At 42.0% G+C, this 21,193-nt stretch overlaps 1 protein-coding gene across 19 annotated transcripts in view; it reads left to right on the forward strand.

Moving 5' to 3' along the window:
- The window catches only part of ncam1a (neural cell adhesion molecule 1a), a 260,268-nt gene that overhangs the window by 175,667 nt on the left and 63,408 nt on the right, over window positions 1-21,193 (forward strand). For all 19 annotated transcript variants that reach the window (XM_030101185.1, XM_030101187.1, XM_030101191.1 and 16 more), the window contains exons 2-8: window positions 3,073-3,147; window positions 6,867-7,076; window positions 8,423-8,566; window positions 13,483-13,620; window positions 14,676-14,793; window positions 19,924-20,084; window positions 20,713-20,855. In XM_030101185.1, the coding sequence (XP_029957045.1) occupies window positions 3,073-3,147; window positions 6,867-7,076; window positions 8,423-8,566; window positions 13,483-13,620; window positions 14,676-14,793; window positions 19,924-20,084; window positions 20,713-20,855 (989 nt within the window). The remainder of the gene's footprint in view (window positions 1-3,072; window positions 3,148-6,866; window positions 7,077-8,422; window positions 8,567-13,482; window positions 13,621-14,675; window positions 14,794-19,923; window positions 20,085-20,712; window positions 20,856-21,193) is intronic.

A 21,193-nucleotide genomic window follows, 5' to 3' on the forward strand; every position in this document is an offset into this window, starting at 1 on the left:
TCCCACACCACCTGAACTCGTTTTGTTGTCTTTAGCGTTCGCAGATATGATCAGTTGATTTTTGGCCAGTCGTCTCAGTCTTAGGAGGCACGGATAGAGTTTGCAGCGCGGTATCTGTGATCTGGCTAGATGAGGGAAGGAAATGGATATGTTGTTGTCTTTGTATCTACCTCCAGCCTAGAAAAGCAAACAGGCTGTGGGTACAGGGTTTTCCATGCCTCCGCTGCCTGCATGCGATCCCGGAACAAAGGGCAGTTCATTCATGTGGCATAAAGCTGTGTTTGCATGACTTCTTGACTAAACAACGAAGGGGATATTATTCTCACCTTGAGTAGGTTAATAAAACTGACATCCGACGCCTCCGCACATCAGAAACATTGCAACACGCGTTTGCTTGTTCAAGTGGAGTTTCACATACGTGCCGTTGCACAAGAGCGTAAGCGGCGTGTTGCTGTTAGATTATCACAAAACCCTCAAGACACGCGTGCTTCAGTGAAGTGTTGTTCACATGCACGCACATATGATGAGCCCATACAGTGTTAAGCTGTGTAATTACAACAGAAAGACGTTTTAATCCTTGCAGCACTTGTAGTGTCCTCTCTCTCGAGAGAGCTTCCAGCTCTTGATGAAATAAAGAGTGTCAAAGATAACATAATTTTCGAAATTGCAGTTTCTCCATAAACTGAGCTGTTGGGTCTTGTTGAACAGTCCTGGTGACATCAATGTGAATTTAATTTTTTCTTAAAAAAACTCAGTTTTTTTGCAAATATGTCTAGTTCCTCCTCATTCCTCGTCCCTAACCGGGCAAAAATGTTTCCAAGTCATAAATGAAACAAATATTTATGTAGATGGAAGTGTTTTTAGCAAAAGAATGGAAACAAAAGTCACTTTGTGCTTAGTTTTTAGAGAACAGATGTGTGAAAGGTTTCCAACGCAGCTTTTGTCCATCACCTTCTGGAATCAGTCCCGGCGCCTCGCCATCTTAAACTGAGCATGTGGTCTAAAGATGTATGGATGGATGCTGTCCGGGAAAAACAAAGTAGAGCATGAATGCATAAAATATCAAATTTAACAACTCACACAGCTCTGGGGTGGAAGGTTTTCAAAAACAAACATGCCGCATGGTTTCCTTCTACGCAAAACGCTGCTCGTTTGCCTTTACACAAGGCTTTAACCCGGCCTGACTGACCTGAACGTCAACAGGATTAAATCAAAAGATCAGAAGATAATAACGTTAATTATACTTAGTTTGTAGAAAACTGGATGCTTGAAATGTTCTTGGAAGAAAAACTGTAGTTGCATCAAAATATTGCACACACTTGTCATGTTTAACTTCTTGGAAATCGGAGAGCGTGTTGTCTACCTTTTCAAAATGCTGAATAAATTTCCATAATCACAGCATTTTTTTGGCCGATGATAATTTTCACACCCAAACCACAATGCCTTCTCACATTATAAAAAAAGAGAAAAAAAAAAAAAGGAACAACAGCAATGAAAACGCAACAAAGGCTCCACAACTGTGACAATGCCTTTATAGCTGTTTATGCTGTTTCTCTGCAGCTTATTAGACTGGCGGATTATGAAACTCCAACGTGACATTGTTGTGTGGCGATAGTTGGCTGCCCGTCTCCGAATGGCACGTCCTCGCAAACCATTCCCATGAATCTCCCGGTGCGAATTGAGCTGAGACTGACTCACTCATTTGTGCGAAGTGGCAACACGCTGAAGGCTCAGCGGGATTTCTCTGTCGAGCTCCGGATCACGATTCGGTGGTATTTCTACTTCGCTGTCGGTGCTTCGCTCCCCGTACCGCACATCACCGAGGACGGGAGTCTTTCATGAAAGCACGACACGCCTGAAGTCGTCACGTCTCCTGTTTTCGCACATAAGTGAAAAGCGGCGGCTCGGTGATTAGGCTTTTGGAAATGTGAGAACGTGAAAGGTTTCGACGCTTTACTCTGAATATGCAGGAGTCTTAATTCTGATTTGTTAGCGCTCAGGAAGGAACAAACACCAGGTGTTTCTCTGCGCTTCCCTCTCAGTCACATCTGTGTGACTGTAGCTTTAGCTGATGCCGGGAGATGAAGTGCATTCCTGGAGTCCCGGGAAAAAGGATATTCTTTGATTTAGAGCATTGTGCCTTCTAAATCATCTGCCAGAGGAAGCGGGGACGGGGAGAAAGAGCGCAAGAGCATCCTGGAATGACTCAGTCAGGTGGCTTTTATGCGCGCTGAATAAATAAATGAATATTTAGATCGAGTTACCGCTGCTGAGAGCTGGAGATGAACCTGCTCCAAACTGATTGAAAATGCATTCTCTCATGAATCTAACTCTACTTTTCATCTCAAGAACCGCATTATCGTCGCCAGGCAGATTGTTTTACATACAGTCTTGCCCCTTTTGCACCGTGCCGCTTTATTAAATGTTTATTTAATGCTCTTCGCACATTCCAGCCGAACCCCGCGACTTTGTCAAATGTCAGTCGATTTCCACGCGTTCACCAAGGACACGCGGGTCGTTATTATGCACTTCTAAGTTGTTGGCGGCGTGAGGTGAAACTTCTCAGGAGTACATTTTCATGAAAGATATCAGAAGAAAATCCTCAAGATTTAAAATTCTTTTGCCAATAAGTAAACACTGTGATTCGCCCCACGCTGCCGCTGCTGAGCTGCGCAGCGGCCACTCTTCTATGGGCAGTTTTTGAGCCGCCATTCAACCTTGAATGTGTGGTTTTTGTTGGGTTTTTTTTTTTTTTTTTTTTTTTTCGGTTTTCTGTGAGGTGAGAGTGCCAACGCAGCTCATTGGCGATGCGAGTCAGAACTCCAAAGTCATAATCCATCTGCGCATTGAGATGTTGCAGTCTAGTGAACATAAAAAATTCCATCCCAGAGTTTCATTTTATGGAGGGTGCAGGTGAACACAGGTTGTTTCTTTGAGCAGCGAAGGCAATTTGACTTTGAGTTCTGCCCATATTGTGCTTTGCCCCCGTGTCACAATTCCTCCGTGTGGAACAGAAGTCTAATGTATATTTTGTTCTTTTGTCTTTTTGTCCTTTCTCTTTTCCTCCTCCAGCTTCCATTCAGGTGCAAATCATTCCGACACAAGGAGAGATCAGCGTAGGAGAGTCCAAATTCTTCCTCTGTGAAGGTAAGAGCGATCTCAAACATACCTCATTTAGCACAGCGTGATGCAAATGTCACCTCAATTAATATCGCCGAATGCTTTATTGGCGGTATTAATTGAGGTCAGCTGATAAAAGTGGTAGCAGTCAGGTTAAATAAGGAGACTGGTGTAGCTCTGGAACAAGGAAAAGGACGACGATGATTTGATTGAGGGATTTATTCCGAGCAGGTAGAGGGAATATGAGGTAAGGAAGCAGAGCCGAGGAGGGGTGGGCGACCGGAGCCGTCTCAATAGGTAATGAGAGCCAGGTCCTGGACTTTCGGTGGTTTCATTGTTGAATGTACATGTGTGTTTGCGAGCCTGTCTGATACTTGATATTCTAGTTGGAAACCTCAGCTTTCCAGCATTCTAAAGCATACATACACCAATGAGGCCATATAAATTCTGACCTGCTATTATTTGTCTCATTGACATTACCGAGGGGAAAGGGGGATTTCCATAAATTGGCACAAAGTTTTCTTCACAATATATCTCTGTGTGCAACATAACGTAACACAGTGCAACGGAGATCAATCGGGATAAACAGAGCCTGGACCCAGACCCTGAATGCAGCACAGTCCTGCATCAGTTCGGATATATCAGGATCAGAGATGGCAAAAATAATCACAATCTCTATCATCAGTAGAAATGCAGATACAAGTGTGAGGGGGAAAAAAAAACCTGAGACGGGTGAAAACTACACTTTCTTTAAACCCCTGGGCTCCATTCTTAGTCGACGGAAGAAATGCTGCCGCCGTGCATACACACCACTGCTGCGGTAAATAGTTCTTCTACATATGCATGAGTCCATGGACAATAATGTTTGCCTCCAGAGTGTCATGACTCCCAGTCCATATCTCCTGGGACTCGGTAGTTTCATGGTTGAAAATCACCAGTAATAACAATCCAACTTCATCATCTGTTCGTACAGACGTCCCTGGATTCCCGCTGTTAATGTTTATTGTGTATTTTTCTGCCTTTTCGTGTGGTTTCATTACAAAATCTTACTAAATTTCACTAAAAAATACAACAACAAAAAAAGATGGTGAGGATGGAGAAGAGGAAGGTGAGGGAGAAGGTTCTTGGATGTAGTGAGAAAAGAAGATGCAGGGGGAAGAGAGTGGAGGAAGGAGATGATCCACCATTGCAGTTCTTAATGGGAAAATGCAGGAAGAATAACAACAGTCGGGGTTGTGTCAAGAATTTCAAAAGCTCTGTCAGGAATGTGTGCGTCTTGCCAGTGTCGAAGAAAAAGTTATGGATGAGTAGATATTTTGTTTCCATTGTTGCAGTATGACGTAAAGAGCATTTATATATTTGTTTTATTTAAAAAAAAAAAAATGCTTGGTTGTCATGAAGCCAGAAATAAGATGCAGCTGTAGCTGGGACAGGCTGTGCTACTTTAGGAGAGACGGTGAGTCATATCAGTGACGAGGAACGGGGGCGGGGGGCTTTTCTCCAGTAAATTAGTTTTCATAACAGTCTCGCGGAGGAATGGAGAACAGGTGATGATAGAGTAGTTTACAGAAGCTCCTGCAGGTTTTCAACGGTGATGTTGCTTTTGAGATCGCTTTTAATTACAACCTTCAAGCACAAATTAAAGGTGTAGCTCGCATCCTGCAGCACTGGCTGGGTTCGTTTTGTAAAATGTTTGGAGAGTCGTCTTCTTTTGGCACAGTCGCCCAACACTCCCTTGAGTAAAAAAGTCTTAAAGCCGGTCATTAAATCCACTCAAGCTCAACCAGGTGTTTTAAAAGTCGAAGCGTGAAACACTTGACCGATTTTTAACTAAAAGTCTCACTGATGCAGTAGATTTCGGTTCACCCTGAGTTTGTTATGCATCACTGATTTGTTTATATCTTCACTGCTACTGCTTTGCAAGAGAGGTTCATAGGTTTGAGTCCCACTACTGACAGGTCAGCGCTGTGGGGGCCGGAGCGAGACCCATGACCGCGCTGCCCACATAGTTAAGGTTAAATATTAATACTGTGGGTCAAATAAACTGGTTTGACATTTAGTAAATAAAATATTCACAGAGTGGAAAGTTTGACTGTGAGAGAAAAGTTGTGAGTCCGATGGCGGCAGGAATGGAGGATCCCCTGTGGAGCTCTGGAGGCGGTCCTGCTGTTGACCAGGACGTCATGGAGGGCATGAAAGCGATTACTCCGGATGGACTTTCTACACCTCCTGTCCGGGGCCACCAGGGTCCAGCTCTGCCCCTACCATGTTACACACATTTGTGATTAACCTGGTGTCGGCGGCCCTCAGCCAGCCGGCCCAGCATGCAGCAGGGTGGAGATCTGTGTTCAACACACACCCAGGAAACCTTCAGCATTGTGGGGCTGGTGTTGACGGCCCTCAGCCACTTCTTCATCAACGCAGTAGCAGTGGGGTAAAATAAGTTCCAAATTTTGGGTAATCTTCATCATCATTATCATCATAAGATTTTTTTCTGGTTTATTTGTGTTTCTTATAGTTTTCTGACACGCTCACTCTCACGTCGACGTGTTGTGTTGCTAGCTGAGGAAACTCCATGAGAGTAAAGCAATAAAAGCAAAGCTGAATAAGTTTGCAAGCGTTAGACGGGGAAGCCTTGACATTCTTAAATTACTGAGTGATTCCATTATATTCTCCACAATGAGTTTCAGCTTCAACATGAACTCAAATTCTTCTGTCGTAAAGAGTGCTGAAATGCAGTTTGAGCCTCTCTTGTTCCTTAAAGGAAGATAGCTGGAATAATATTTTCAGTGGAACAAAACGGTCTCTGCTTGCCATAGTCCTCATAAAAAATGTATACTTCTGTTTGATTTAACTCTTTGTAAATGTTGCCTCCTACTGAATCCTCCTACTGAGCAAAGAGGAATTATTTACACGGCTCGTTTTATGTTTTACTGCACATATTTAGACTCATCTTCAAAAGACATCTAACTGGGAGAGCTGGGAGGTTTAAGTCGACGATAAAGTTCCCAGTCAATCCTCTTGAATTTTTCATTCACTGTTTGATTCCATTTTGTTTGACTCTTTTTTTTTCATATTTGCTTTTGTCCCTGGTTTCTTTAATAGAAAATGATTAAACAGCAGATTTTTTTAAGAACATAAAGTATGAATTCCTGCTTGTACTGTTCACGAGTTCACAGTGTTGTCTTGCTATTATTCTTATTAGCATTATTGCTTCATGTATATTGATACATATCGATCCATTAATGGGTTTTTACGATTGTCTGGGCTCCAGTAAAACAATCAGCCTAAGAATGGAGTCCATGGACAAAATTGTGACGTGTTAGTTGTGTGTGTTTTTGTGGTTAGCATAGTCACCTCATAGCAGCATCTTTCCTGGCTGCAGTCCATGTATCCTGTGTGAAGCTTCTGCGTGAAAATTGCATGTTCTCCCTGAGGGGTGTCTGACATTTCTCTGTATACTCTGGTTTCCGCTCACAGTCTAAAATCCTGTATTTGAGGTTAACTGGTGACTCTATGAACGGATAGATGGACAATATCTTTGATGAGTAGGAGGAAACCAAAGGACCTAGAGAAATCCCATGTCAGCTCAGGGAGAACATGGAAACTCCACACAGTAAGATCCTTGTTCGGAATTGAACCTGGGTTCGTTTTGCACTTTTCCACATAAGAAGAAAGAAAATTCAAACTCACCATTCAGATATGAAACAACCTGTTTACCTCGTTGCACATTTCCTGTGTTCCAGTGGTGGGCGATGCGAAGGACATCGACTGGTACGCCCCCAGCGGCGAGAAGATCCTCCCCAACAGGCCGGACATCTTCGTGAGCCGCACCGATGAAACCACGTCGTCCCTCACCATCTACCACGCCAACGTGGACAGCGCAGGCATCTACAAGTGCGTGGCGAAGAACGGGAACAAGGAGGCCCAAGCCACCGTCCAAGTGAAGATCTTCCGTAAGTTTTATTCTCCTCCAGAGATTCAGTGTTGCAGAAGTCTTTCATTTTTTTTTAGATTGCCAATGAGCGTTATTACGTGAGCCATATGAACCCATCTTAAGCAGCTCTCTCTGAGCTCTCTCCGCGTACCCTTTAATTTTAAAGAGAGTAACTTTATTTAATAATTTTTTTTGAAATATTAGCATTCATGTGCAAATCATAAGTATTAAGCACTGCAGAGACGGGCGCAGAAAAGAACATACCCCCCTCTGCACAGTACAAGAACAGCACTTCTTCCAAATATTACCCTGTCTCCTTGAAATAACATTTCAATTTGAGATAAATGGTCCTGCCAAATCTGTTCAAATGGGAACATTACTAATGCCTGGATTATTTTCACCGCCTTTTTCTTCCCTGAACCAGAATAATGTCAGTAGATGATCCTTTGCATTTTGATAATTTTGGCTGAAAAAGTGGTTTTACACTTTATTTTTAGGAGAATCCAAATGACTTTCGCTTTTAACACATCTATGTAGGAAAGTAAAGAAGACATATTTAAAGCATATTGCTCTAGTTTTATCTTTTGTTTCATTAGCAGGGTTGTCAAACATAAGGCTCATGGGGTGAAACGTGGCTCCAGGAAGAGTCCAGGATTTAAACATTATATAATGGAAGACATAGTTTGTCTTTCAATCACTATATTCACTATATCACAAGCAGACACCATTAAAAGTGACATAGTGTTAAAATTGCACTCAAATTAAAAAAAAAAAATGTAATCAGAACTTTTAATTAATTGTATCTCTCTCTCTAGTATTTACAGAGTGTTATGATATAATTTTACTAGTCCACTCGAGGTGTAATTGAGTTCGTATTTAACCACTGAACACTTCCAGTCTTTGGCTTGATTTATTTCTTTTTGCCAGATAACTGTCAAAAAAGTGATTATTTTAAGCTGATGTCCTCCTTTTCCCTTCTCATAAAACACTGTCAAATCTCTGATGATTCATCCTGAACTTAAAGATACTTTGATTTTAATAAAATCATCCAGTTGAAAAGCTTCTGCCCCACATCTGGTACATAAACAGATGTGCAGATGATCTTTTGGTCAAGCTCTCTTCAGATATCTGTTAGAATTGGTCCATAAATCCATATAAATGGCTACTAAAATGTGCCAATCAGATGTGGAACATGTCGACGAAATAAAAACTTTTTTTTTCTTTTTTTTTTTACAAGTTTTGCAGAGACTGCTCAGAAAAATAGGAAAAAAAAAATGTCCGCCAAAGTCATCACATCCATTAATTGAGGATTACTATAGTATCGGTTAAGTGTGATGTATGCGTGTGTCGTGTTTTCCGCTGCAGAAAAGATCACCTTCGAGAGCGCTCCCAGCCCACAGGAGTTCAACGAAGGCGATGACGCCGACATCGTGTGCGACGTCGTCAGTTCGCCGCCACCCGCCATCTTTTGGAAGCACAAGGGCGCCAAGATTGAACCTCTGAAAGACGGTAAGCACGTTTTGATTAAAAAAAGAAAGAAAAATTGAGCCGCTTTCGTTACCGGCCCGCCGTGCCACCTCCTCTCTGAGCGTGCTCCGCCTCACCTCCCTGCTGCCAGCTCATGCTTTCCAATCAATTGGCCACACTGCTGCTCATCTCCTTCTCCTGCTGCTCATCGTCTCTGAACAAAGCCAGGAGCTGTCAGTCACCGAGTAGTTCAGGACCTCATAAGCCGGACTGTGACATAGCGATGTGGTCATTGGCATATAATAATAAACATTTATTTTGCATTGCCAGAAGAGGTTTGTCTCTGGAGAATGCAGTTTTCGTGCAGGTATAAATTTAACCTTATTAGAGGGAAAAATGCATCAGCTCAAACCTTGTTTTTATGAACATTCAACTCAGTTCTGTTTATATTGCACTGATAAAAACATATTTAGCTTTTGGAGGGATCTGCATGAAGGTCTTTGCTGCCCTCGCTGTGGTCGCTCTGATGTTGCAGCTCAAAGCATTTGAGATTCCACATTTTAAAGGTTTTAAACTTCTTAATGTTCACCACTTGATACTGACTTCTCATCCACCTGGTTAGATCAATAACTCATCATTTCTTACTTCTGATGTGCGACTGACTCAATGCTTCTGTTTCTGAACCCTAAAAACAAGATGGCCACATTTCTGAAGACTTTTCTCTTGAATGTAAAGTCTGCTTTATCACCAGAATTGGGAGGGTTACTTTAAAATTGCAATTCGGTGCAATTATAAGTTACTTGTCAAAAAGTGCAATCAGTAACTTACTCTAATTACTTCAGTTAAAAAGTGATTTACCAGATGTACCAGATTACTTTTAGATTATTTCACCAGTAAACATAACAATAAAGATATATATATATATATATATGTTTGTGCTGCAAACTGTCACAATGTCTGTGTACGGCGCGGATGTCTGTTGTAATTCTAGTATATTCCGTCTGATTTTCAAAAGTAATCCCGCTCAGTAATCTGTGTTTTTATCACACATACCTGAAATGAGATTACATGTTTTTTATGTACTGTAACAGATTACAGTTACTTTTTTTTTTGTATCCTAATTTTGCGACGCCGTTACATGTAATCCGTTACTCCCAAACCCTGTTTATCACCAGACTGTTGTGGTGCATCTAAGGTCTGAATAGTGTTTAACTAGTTTGCAAATAGTCTAATGCATCAAAAAAAAAAAAATTAAACTTTAACATAAAAACATGTAAGAACATTTAAGAATTGGTCATCCCCAATCATTTTGTCAGCTGTTAATAGCTTCTCACCTGCCTTAATGTGATTTTCCATTTTTGTATTTCCAAAAGATGAAATATTACAGAAATATTGCAGATAATTAACACTCAGACATGAAGATTGACGGTTAAGCAAAAGCCATGAAAAAGGGAAATTAGAACAAGTCTGACTTTTCAAGGATTTCTTTAAAGGTTACTGAGTGCTGCACAGCATTAAAAAAGAAAAGATAAACAAACAAACTGGAGTTGCATGATAATGAAGACATGATCTGCTGCTCTTGTCCGGTCCTTCTTATTAATGATGACAGAGATATAATAGAGTCTTAGTGTATGAATGCACGTGTGATTTACACATGACGGCCGGCTGCAGAGCTGCTGAATCCTGGTCCCGGAGGGCCACGGTCCTCCATGTTTCTGATGTCTCTCTGCTCCCACACACCTCATTGTAATGCACAGCTCGTCATCAGGCGTTCTGCCGAGCGGGGAGATGACACATTCATTACATTCAGGTGTGTTGGAGCAGGGAGACTTTGGAAACCCGCAGAGCTGTGGCCCTCCAGGCCCACAATTTCACACTTCTCGGCCTACAACGTCACATGTCTCTCCTGCTATAGTGGAATGAAACTATATTTACACCTACTGATACCATGATGAACCGCAAACAAATGCAGACATAAAATAACGTGCTGTTCCCAACACCCATCCATCTTTTTTACCCAATTTACCCAGGGCAGAGTCTCGGGGGGGCTGGAGTCGCTCTCAGCTGACATGTGGTGAAAGGCAGCGTACATGCTGGACAGCTCGCCGCTCCATCACAGTGCTAACACAGAGAGACAGACAATCACACACACTCACACTCATACCTGTGGCCAATTTAGAGACACCAATTAACCTAACAACCATGTATTTCCACCGTGGGAAGAAGCGCTCGGAAAATCGAAGCGGGCACAGACGATCTCCACACAGACGGGTCTGGATCCGAACCTAAACAGCTTCTCGTTTAATAAAACATGCTTTTTTTGTCCCCCAGCTTATTTATGCAGTCGAGCATTTCACCAATGACACTGTCCAAACATCTTCATAATGTGTCCATACCAATGTTTAATTTCCAATTCAGTTTAATTCACTTCAGTTTCTAAATTTGTTTATATTTGATACACACATATAAGTCATGTGTGTGCAAATATTAACACACACGCAGTCTCTGCATGCATGCACAAGTAATAACATATAAATTAATAGCCTGACATGACCATAAAGAACTTAATTTCTGGCCATTTTGCATCTTTGTAACACTTTATTTTGAAAGACTTCTCCTCATTTGCAGTATTAAAGAGTTTCTCTAGGAAGACGTCCACATCCGGGGCAAGAACAGCGAACGGCTTCTGTTCTTCAGGCCAAGCTGCCAGGTTTACGTACTGATATATCCTCAGTGATGGAGGTAAACTCCAGCCAAACCCCGTCTCATCAGTGTTTTCGCCACCGTAAGACTTGAAAGGAGGTTCTCTGAAAAGGTTGTTGCTCCTTTCCAGACAACGCCGCCTGTAATTAGCTTCGATTTGCAGCCGTTACCATGGATTCAAGTGCTGAGTCACAGTCACAGCAGAAAGACACAAACAAAAACAACAACATGAAAGGATCTATAGAAACTTCAAACCACTCTTGCATTATAATCCCTTTCTCCATTGCTGATCCCTGTGTTCTACACAATTGCTGCTTTTTGCCAGTAAACAGGCTTTGGAGCTGCGAAGCATGACACAGAACTAAGGTATTTAGCTTTGTTGTTGAGGAGCGCGGAGTGTATGCCGAACGTACGGATAAAGGCGGTGTGAGTACGTGGCGCTGCAGGAGGAGATTGAGAAGTTTCTGCGGATGTTTTGAAACATTTGTCGCTAACTCTCAGTCAATATTGGAATTCAAGCTGAAACCAAGCTGCCCCGTTATGACAAACAAAATTGTAATTTTTTTGCTGCTTTTGGCCTCTTCTGGCAATTAGGGACAAAACAATGGAGGAGGCATATTTTTTGTGGACTATTTCGGAATAATTCTGCAGACTCATGCAGGCAATGGATACTTTCTTTGGAAGAGCGTTAGCGAAATGTGCTCCAAAACAACCCGGCCTCGGAGAATTTAACCAAAAAACCCCATCTGCTGTGGGAGGCGCACACGAAGCCAGAGACTGGGTTTTGCTTCACACTTGAACTCTGCCTAGCTTAACCTCGCAGTCACCCCTCCTCTGGCGGCCGCCGCAGAGTGCCGAGTCACCACAGCGTTGCGCTAAGCTCGCCCTGATTCTTGGACTCCCGTCAAGGAATGTGTTTTTCACTGGAAAAAACCACTAATTGCGACCGCGTCGCTCTGAAAACTGAAAAGTGCTTATGTAACTCCTGTGAGCTGCGGCCGAAGCAGCCGTTTACTGCTTGTTACGCTCTTGGATGTTGTGACATTTGTCCATGTGACCTAATTTAAGAGTTTACTCTCAAAATCTCAACCCTTTCTGCAGAGAAGGTTTTGACTTGTTGATTTTCTGAGAAATTCCAATATCTAGCGGTTTATCCTTTACCACAAAAAAGAAAAAGAAAAGCATGTCGTTCCATGTGTGAGCATTTGCAGATGAGTTGTTACGATGCCGTTTCCCTTTGAGAGGTAATAGAATACAAGTGAAATAGAAAAACCATCCAGAAATGTTGTTTGAAAACCCCAAGTTTACCTTTAGGCTCACACAATAAGTATTGAGGTGGAATTGTTAGTACAATAAATTGCATAAATCTTGAAAGTGATGGGAGGAAAATGTTCAATATCCCCTGCCAACATCCCTCTCAGCACATAATTACAGGCATCAGTGGTTTCATAGCACACAGGGTTTCCTGACTTTAAACAGCACACTTCTCTATCAGGCAGGTGGGGAAAGTGAAGCCTCATATCAACTTTTTACCTTGGAAATTACACTCGTGGCGCTGGCCTGCCGAGGAGCGACAATCCTTAAAGGATGAGTCAACTTGTCCCCGGCAACCTATGCGTAATGAGTTCCCGGTAAATAGCCACGATATTTAATCTGGTGGCATTTAGAGTACACTCGCGCCAGTCACATATTTCAGAAAGGTGCATTAGCTGCTTGAATTGGGGCATCTGAAGAATAAACAAATGACTCAGCTCTTTGTCACGGGGCACTCTCATCTGAAAAAAGGCTGGATTTTAATAGAAGCTGGAGGTCTTTTGCCAGAAATGCGCAGGAAGTGACTTTAAATTTATCTTAGAACAGCAAACTTTTTAATGTATGCTTGTCGATTTAGGATTTTCAGGCTTTACATCATGTGGAAAGCACTTAAAAAGTCTTGTAACTCTGTGTCTTGAATAATTGGGACTGAAGCTTCAAAGTTCAAAATCCTCTCCTGATCAATTCTGTTTTCTGATCTTTAAGCTTGAGCTTTTGTATCTTCAAAAAAGAATTCTGCCAAATCATTGAACCTAATTTTCTTGGATGATATCAAATTGTTGTGTATAATTATTTGAGATAATTCATTTTGAGACACTTCTTTTTCAAAAAAACAACAACAAAAAAAAAAAAGCACTGATTAGGCATCCTGATACTGATTTGGTTTGTTATGTTTTAAGAATGAACTTAATGCTCTGTTTTGTCTTTTTCCCTTGTTTCAGTGCGATTCAGGATCATGTCTAACGGCCACCTGCAGATCCGCGGCATCAAGAAGACCGATGAGGGCATGTACAACTGCGAGGCTCGTGTCATGGCCAGGGGAGAAATCGACTTCAGGATGATGAAGGTCATCGTTAATGGTGAGCACTGCGTCTCTGTCGCCGGCGCGCCGGCCGACCTGCTGCTCGACAAAGGCTTGTTTTGGCTTCGCGTTGTAGGTCACAGTAAGTTTGACCCCCAGAGCAACTTAAATATGGTTCATCGGGCGAAACTCGCTCCTGGACTGCATTCATCTGGAGTACGATATATGAATCAAGTGCAGGAGAGAAAGTTTATAAAAGTTTGTTATATACACATCCATTTTTCTCAGAATGGGTTGTAATTGTTTGTTGGTACTTCTGTCATAACCGACAATATACATTCAAATGTTGAGTATATTAGTAATTTTTAGCTTCACAAAGCCTCAATCTGTTTTTATTTCTTGTATTTGGGTGCAGTAGGAGGCTGTTCCCAGGGGAAAGAAAAATCAAATCTGTAGAACAAGCAAAGGTAGCTCATTCTCTTAACTTTCAATTAATTCTAAAGCCCCAAAAAAGATGATCCCTCTGTTATACTCACCACTTTTTCTGGTTCAGTAAAGAAAGTTGTTTCAGTTTCAGTCTGATGTGTAAATAAAAATCTTTAAAAAAGAGTGATGTGCAGTGAGGGTACAGTGTATGAATAGGAAAAAGGACGGTGAAACGGTGGCGACGCCGAGGCAGCAAAGAGATCGGATTTTAAGTACTGTGGGTCACCCGTCCAAAGTCATGGAAGGAGTGAGAGAGAAGTTCAGAGGAGTGATCCGTGATTGAAGGGGGAAGTCTGCAGGGTGGTGGCGAGACCGGCTGTGCTCTGCACTCACCAGCAGAGAGGAGGCTGAACTGGAGGTGGCAGAGCCGAGGATGTTGAGTTTCTCACTGCCAGCCGGCAGAATGGAGAGGAATGAGAATGAGTACTTTAAAGGGACGGCCCCTGCTGGACGGCGTGGCGCGACAGCGAGACGGGCCGAGATGGTTTTGTATGTATGTACGGAGGGATGGAGCTGCCATGCAGAGAGTAAAAGAGGAACACTGGTAAACCTGGATGGAAAAAATGTCAACAGGAAGCGTTTGATGAATGAGCTGCTTCGTAACGTTCTGCCACGTTTCTGTTTCAGTGCTTCCCACCATCCGTGCCAGGCAGGCCGACGTGAACGCCACGGCGGACATCGGCAGCAGCGCTCTGCTGGCTTGTGACGCAGACGGCTTCCCCGAGCCCACCGTCACCTGGGCGCAGTAAGTCTGAAGATCAAAGCTGAAGCTAAAAGTTACTGACAAATCAAGAATTACAGGAGATCTGAACAATACTGTTCTGCCAAGCAGTTCACACAAACCTGATAAGATGAAAATCACACCCACTGCTAGTAATATCTACAACATAATAGTGCTTTTGGAGTTATGAAAATACAGAGGTTTTTTTGCCGGTTTTATTTATTCTTAAAAAAAAAAAACGGCTGCACAAGCTTTTTCGCCTCAATTTTCTGCAAGAAAATGGGGAGTAAGTAGTAAATTCGACCAAAAATCTGGTTTTATGGTGCCAAAATTGGCATCATCTGTCACTGCACTACACCCCTTAAACAAGGCACAAACTTTCCCAAACAAAAGAGGCCTCATTTTTTTTTTTAATCTTCTCTCGGGAAGAAGGAAAGTTTCACTGGTGACAGTCCTATAAGGGTGCGGATGCCCTTTGGTAACAGGATGCGGTCTGCGGCCCGTATCACAAATGGATCAGAGGGCTCTGCTGTAATAGGGTGGAAAGGTTTTTCAGGGGAAGTCATCAGGCTGTTGCTGTCCTGTTCTCCAACTGCTGGACATAATAACAATCCTCAACGTGATACATCAAGGAAATAACACAGTCAGGTAGAGACCGGAGACGGCCGCAGCCTCGAGGAAGGGTTCGATCGTCGAATCAACTGATTAGAGGACCCTGACTTCCTCCGACATCAGCTGCGCTTATGTGGATCATCTGAATAAGATCAGGTTGCGTAAACACTTTAATCGAATTAGACCGGGCCTGTCCGATCTGACCGGAGGAGGTGGCGTAACCTGGTTTCTGATCTGATCAGATCAGAGTCCCTGTAAGTGAAACATCTGATTACTTCCCATTTTGGGGCTTTCTGCTTGTCTTAACTCACTGATGCTTCACGTACACAGTGACAAGACACAACTGGTCAATATCGGGGACCAATAGTCCCTTCAACATCTTCAAAAAGTAACTGAAAAGCTGGAAAGATGATTCTGAATTGTAAAAACACTTTATCATTGATATAGGTCACAGTGGCTAGAGTTATAGTGCAAAGCATTATGGGATTGGTCTGGTTCCAAAACCTTCTCCACTAGTTCAATATTTCCAGGACCTGGATTCAGACGTCACACGCACTGATTTTTACATTCAAAGTCCACTGAACTTCTACTTACTAAGAGTTTGGCAACTTTATTTTTAAATTGCACCATGTTTGCCACAATTTCTGCAGTAAAACTTTACAGTTTTCAGTATTCAGTGCTTTTAAGATAAATACTCAGCACTGTGTCTTTGCCGAAAGGAATAAGGATATATTTTTAAGGATATATTTTTTTATATATTCAAGGATAATATTTCGGCAGAAATATCTTTTAAAACACAAGCAACACTCTGAAAGAGAGAGAGAGGGTGAAAAATAAACCACTAGAAGCTGAACATTACATTTGTTGATTCAAATAAGACTCACTGAAATAAATCTGCGGTAAGAGTTAAACCAGCAGTGTTGATATGAATGAGATAATCGGACACAAAAAGACATCATGTTAGCAAAGCTGTGGAATTAATGCAGAAACCGAAAGCTGTTGAGACATTTTTTACAGTTCGTCCTTCATTCAAAAGTAAATCTGTATCATCTTGTTTTGGGAAAGAATTATTGCAACACATATGGCCCAGCAAGATATGTATGCTGTTTCATATTGTCTCATTTGAAAAGAAAATGCAAATCAAATTGGGTTCCAAGCGATCCCTGTGAAAGGGCACTTCATCACGAACAGCAAGTGCAAATTGCATGTTTCGGATTTAGTGCTCCGCTGGGGCCTGCAGCTTTTGTGCCTGCTAATAATACGAGCCTTCTGATCAGGCCGAGATGAAAGGATTCTACCTTTCTAGCTTGTTGGTGGTGCTGCGTCTGTCTCACAGACTTCGTTTCCGCGCTGCATCTTTAAAGTACTTCGAAACCCTTTGAAATTAGTGCACACGCAGCGCGCATTTGCAGGACTCCGTGACGTAAAGCGTTTGTTAATAGGGAATGCTAATGAATTTGCGTGAGCATGGCGAGGAAATTGTTGCGTGGTAGAATTGATGAGATTCACAGCTATTTTTATTTGCATCGCTGAAACAAGTGCAAAAAGCTGTATTTTTTTTTTTTTTTTTTTTTTTTTTTTTTTAGACAAGGCTTCAACTCTGCAGGCATCTGACTGTGTAAAGTGGTTTTATAGAGCAGGCACCACCTGCATGCACGTTCAGATGATAAAGCACAAAAAGCTATTTTTATCAAAGGAGATATGTATTACAAACCTGGCAATGAGTTTAACAAATTGAAAAAAAAAATAGATTTTCAAATTAAATGATTAAAATGTGACCAATATATTCATTTTAGGGCAATAAGCTGTTCCATGCTGCAATAACGTGATCATCGTATTTGTGTTTTCTGGATTTTATTCTGTCAAAATTTGATTTGTGCGGCTCTTAATCCAGCAAAAAACATTCAATTTCCCAGTGATGACTGTGTCTGATGAGACACTGGCGTATTTAGGATCTGATTTACATACCGCTTGGTGTTGGTTCACTTGAGGCGCTTCAAAAACAGGAACATGAGGGAAACAACTTGTGTGGGGGCGGATATAACTGTACTGACACTGAATCCACTAATGGATCTGCCAATCAAAGGCATTAAAATCCTCTAATCAAATAAAAATTCCAATCATCAGCTGGGGAATGTTATCTTCTTCTTTTTTTCTTTTTTTTTTTTTTCCTTTGGGTTAACAAGGCAAAACGCTGCAGCGGTTTGTTTTGATTGAAATAATTTTCACAACTTGTAAATAAAAGCTGGAAAGGACAAGATCACACAGAAAGACGTAAAATAGCGTTGAAAACTGTTTTCCCTCCACTTCTTTTGCCTCTGCCTTTCGCAAAGAGGTTTTATTTGCATTTTCTAATTGATTGGTGCGATAACATCACCTACTGTTATAATTAACTCTGTCAAAATGTCGTATTTTTAGTGATTCATCCACATCTCCCTGGTATCCTCACCACAGTGCTTTGAAGGTCTTTATTAGTGTCACTTCAACTCCAACCACTGTTTCTGAGAAACACCAGCTCGTGTTTACGTCGCTGCGAGAAAGACACTTGTCAGGCATCAAGGTTAGAATTACTGAAGTGGAAACAAAAGCAGTCGCAATTACATAATGGAACTCAACTTCTTCTTTGTTTCCAGGAAAATCAGAGTGGAAGCAAACCTTCCTTCCGAAAATAATAAGCAAGTGACATTGTGGCCTTCAGGCACGATACACCCACCACTTTAAACTGCTGGAATCAGAGTCGGCAAGCGCTAATAATGAGAAGCATGCAGTGGTTTTTAAAATGAACTTTGCATTCAGATAAAGCATCATCACGGTTTGATGGTGAACAAACCTCCACATCCCCAGATGACACATGAATTAAAGGCTGTTCAGATGATCTCCAACGTACAGATAAAAAGCCTTTCTTTTGTTTCGTATCTAAATCTGTGGCTCGTGATCGATGCCGATTCCTGAAAACTCGCAGTGCGCATTCCCTTCTCCTCACGCAGCTGTTTGCTCAATGTACTTTCATACTCGCGTTGCATCATTCATCGCTGTCGCGCAGCGGCGCCCTGCTTCTGCGGAGAGGAACCTTTAAATAAAGCATTTTTTTGCAGATATGTGAGTAAATAGGAGTATTGAACCGGGATCCTGCTTGCAGCTGTCTTCCATGCAGCAAAGCTGGTGTGTGTGATTTGGGTGCTAAAGCTGAGGAAGACGCAGTTCCTGGCCAGATGAAGGTTAAGACAGACATTGAGGGAGCTGTGAGGACAGATGGGTGAAGTGGCGAAGAAAAAACCCATAGAGGTAAAGCTCTATTTGTTCTGGTTTCCTAGTGCTGCTGACAGGGGCTGTCATTCAATGTCGGCTCGCAAAACGCTCCAGGATCGCTTCCACACTCCGCATACAAACACTTAATTCTTTACAAACAAGAGTGTAACCTCTAGTGAAAGCCCGGTTCTCAAGAGCAAAGGCGCGCTTTCTCAAAGCGAAAAAGGAAAAAACATGCTTCATCATCCAGTCGGCGCGTGACCTTCTCAAAACACAGACGTAGGGGCTAAAGGACAGCAGCAGCAAACAAAAGCTGTGGCAATGCTGGAAATGTTGCTCTGAAAACAAAGCAGCAGGTTTTACAGTGCACAAGATCATCTCCTGGAGCAGCAGTACAGTACTTTGTGTTCCAGTGAGTTTCTAGGAATCGCATTTATCACACAGTGCGGTGAAGAACTGCTGTAAAAACCCAGCAATAAAAATGAGAGCAATGATACTGACTGGGAAGGCAGTTTAAGTGAAATTTATTTGTATAGTGCTTTTGATTAACACTGGTTAACAAGGATAAAGCTGACTGGAGCACATTAGGTTCATATTTAATTGTTTTCCTGAAACCCAACAGAATATAGAAATGTCTTCACGCCTGCTTCAGCTCCAGTGACGGGTGGTGAAAGTACCTCGAAGGAGGTTGCAGAACATCAGACTCGTCACCTGGGTGGAGTTAAATCAGAGCTGTGTGGGCCAGCAGTAGTTCTCAGCAGTCACTTTGCTGTGCAGAGATACGAGAGCTGATCTGATTTGATTAACTTCCCTGCCGTTTGTGAGGAATCAAGCAGCAGTTTTCTGGATCATCTGTAACTTTCTGTTGTTTTAAGGAAGCTCCTCTCCTGTCCTATCTCAGTTCTTACTACTGTATGTCCATCAGATGATGTAAATCATAAGAATTGCTCGTCAGACTCAGGTCAGACTCCACAGCATTCAACAAGTCTTTTTCCTTTTAAAAGGTTTGCATTAAAACAGTTTTAAAGTTGTTTCCCAACTTTTAAAATACCTTACCTGCATATATTTGACAGTAAGGTTCTATTTTTTTTTTCTTGTTTACTGCTTTCCACATAATGTTTTGGCCTCATGTTCCAGCTCCCTGCTTCATGAGATAAAACTTCACATGCAGTTCATTGTCACCGGGTTAAGAAACTTATTTGCAGGCCCCTCAAGTTGTGTAAGCAAACACTTGTGATATGAACCCTTGTCTTCTCTTCCTCCTTCTTTTTTTTCCCCCCGCCTCTGCTACAGTAACAACGTTGTCCTTGAAACGGGTGATAAGTACAGCCTGAACGAGGATGGCTCAGAATTGGTAATAAAAGACGTCAAGAAAGTGGATGAAGGAGATTACACTTGCATCGCCAAGAACAAGGCGGGAGAGAAAACCGAAGAAGTCAGTCTGAACGTGTTCGGTAAGAGAATAACTCCATTCGCACCTGATCCCTTAAGAAAAAAAGAAAAAAAAAAACTCTGTCTGGTCTTTTCTGCTTTACTTATTGACGTTTGCGGTCTGCTCCTACAGGTTTTAGAGCTTGTGTGTGAGGGTACACAGCGTGAAGCGCACAGTGTGTCCTATTGAAAACTAATTAATTCCCCCCCTCAGGACTTTCAAAGATACACCGCTCTCTTCGTGGGGAAGTTATGTAATGGGGAGCTTGTGGTTGTGTTCTCGGTCAATGGGGTTTTGATTCTACGACGCTAATAAAGCCCGTTTGTTCACCATCTACAAAAACAGTGGAATGTTAATTAGCTGTTTCAGCTTTTCGCGTAAATAATTTGAATCGTGATCACGGAGAATGGAAATCATTATTAGTGTTGTGTTAGTTATGAATCACAAAGAAAAAAGTTTCCTCTTCCCTGAGTCACTGAGACTGATCTTGATGATAAAAGCATGACGCAGCCATCAGTCAACTCAAGTTTTCAGAGAGCCTTTAAAGCTATTTTTGGGAGAGGTTTTAAGGCCAATAACTTTTTGTAAGTGGTTGCTATCAGGGTGAATTCTGATCAGTGTCTTGAACAGGTTGTGCTCTGTGTCTCCAGTTCAACCCAAGATTACCTACTGGAAAAACCAAACCGCCTCAGAGTTCGACGAAGAAGTCACCTTGACCTGCGAGGCCTCCGGCGACCCGACGCCCGTCATCTCCTGGAGCTTTGGGAACAGGGTGTTCACCGAAGGAGAGCAGGTACAGAATTTCTCTGAGTGTGAAAAAGGTTTGCTTTCAAGACGTTTTACTTAAATTCAACATTTTAAAACAGCGTTTCTTTGGATGTGGATGCGGGATATACTGTGCTATCTAGCTTTAACGTTCAATGTCTGGGATATTTTTGGAGTAGAAATCTTAAACTCCAATATAGTGAATAAATAATTTATCATGTTCATTATGGAGTCCGAGCTGTTTTAAAAAAAACTCAAAATACTCGATGGTGGAAACATTTTCTATGCATCTTTGTGCGATTACTGTTACAAATATTTACTGTACTGTATGTATTATGGAAGAATAAGGCATCATTTATTCATATA

This window comes from Salarias fasciatus, chromosome 10 (assembly GCF_902148845.1).
Source record: "Salarias fasciatus chromosome 10, fSalaFa1.1, whole genome shotgun sequence".
Lineage (NCBI taxonomy): Eukaryota > Metazoa > Chordata > Actinopteri > Blenniiformes > Blenniidae > Salarias > Salarias fasciatus.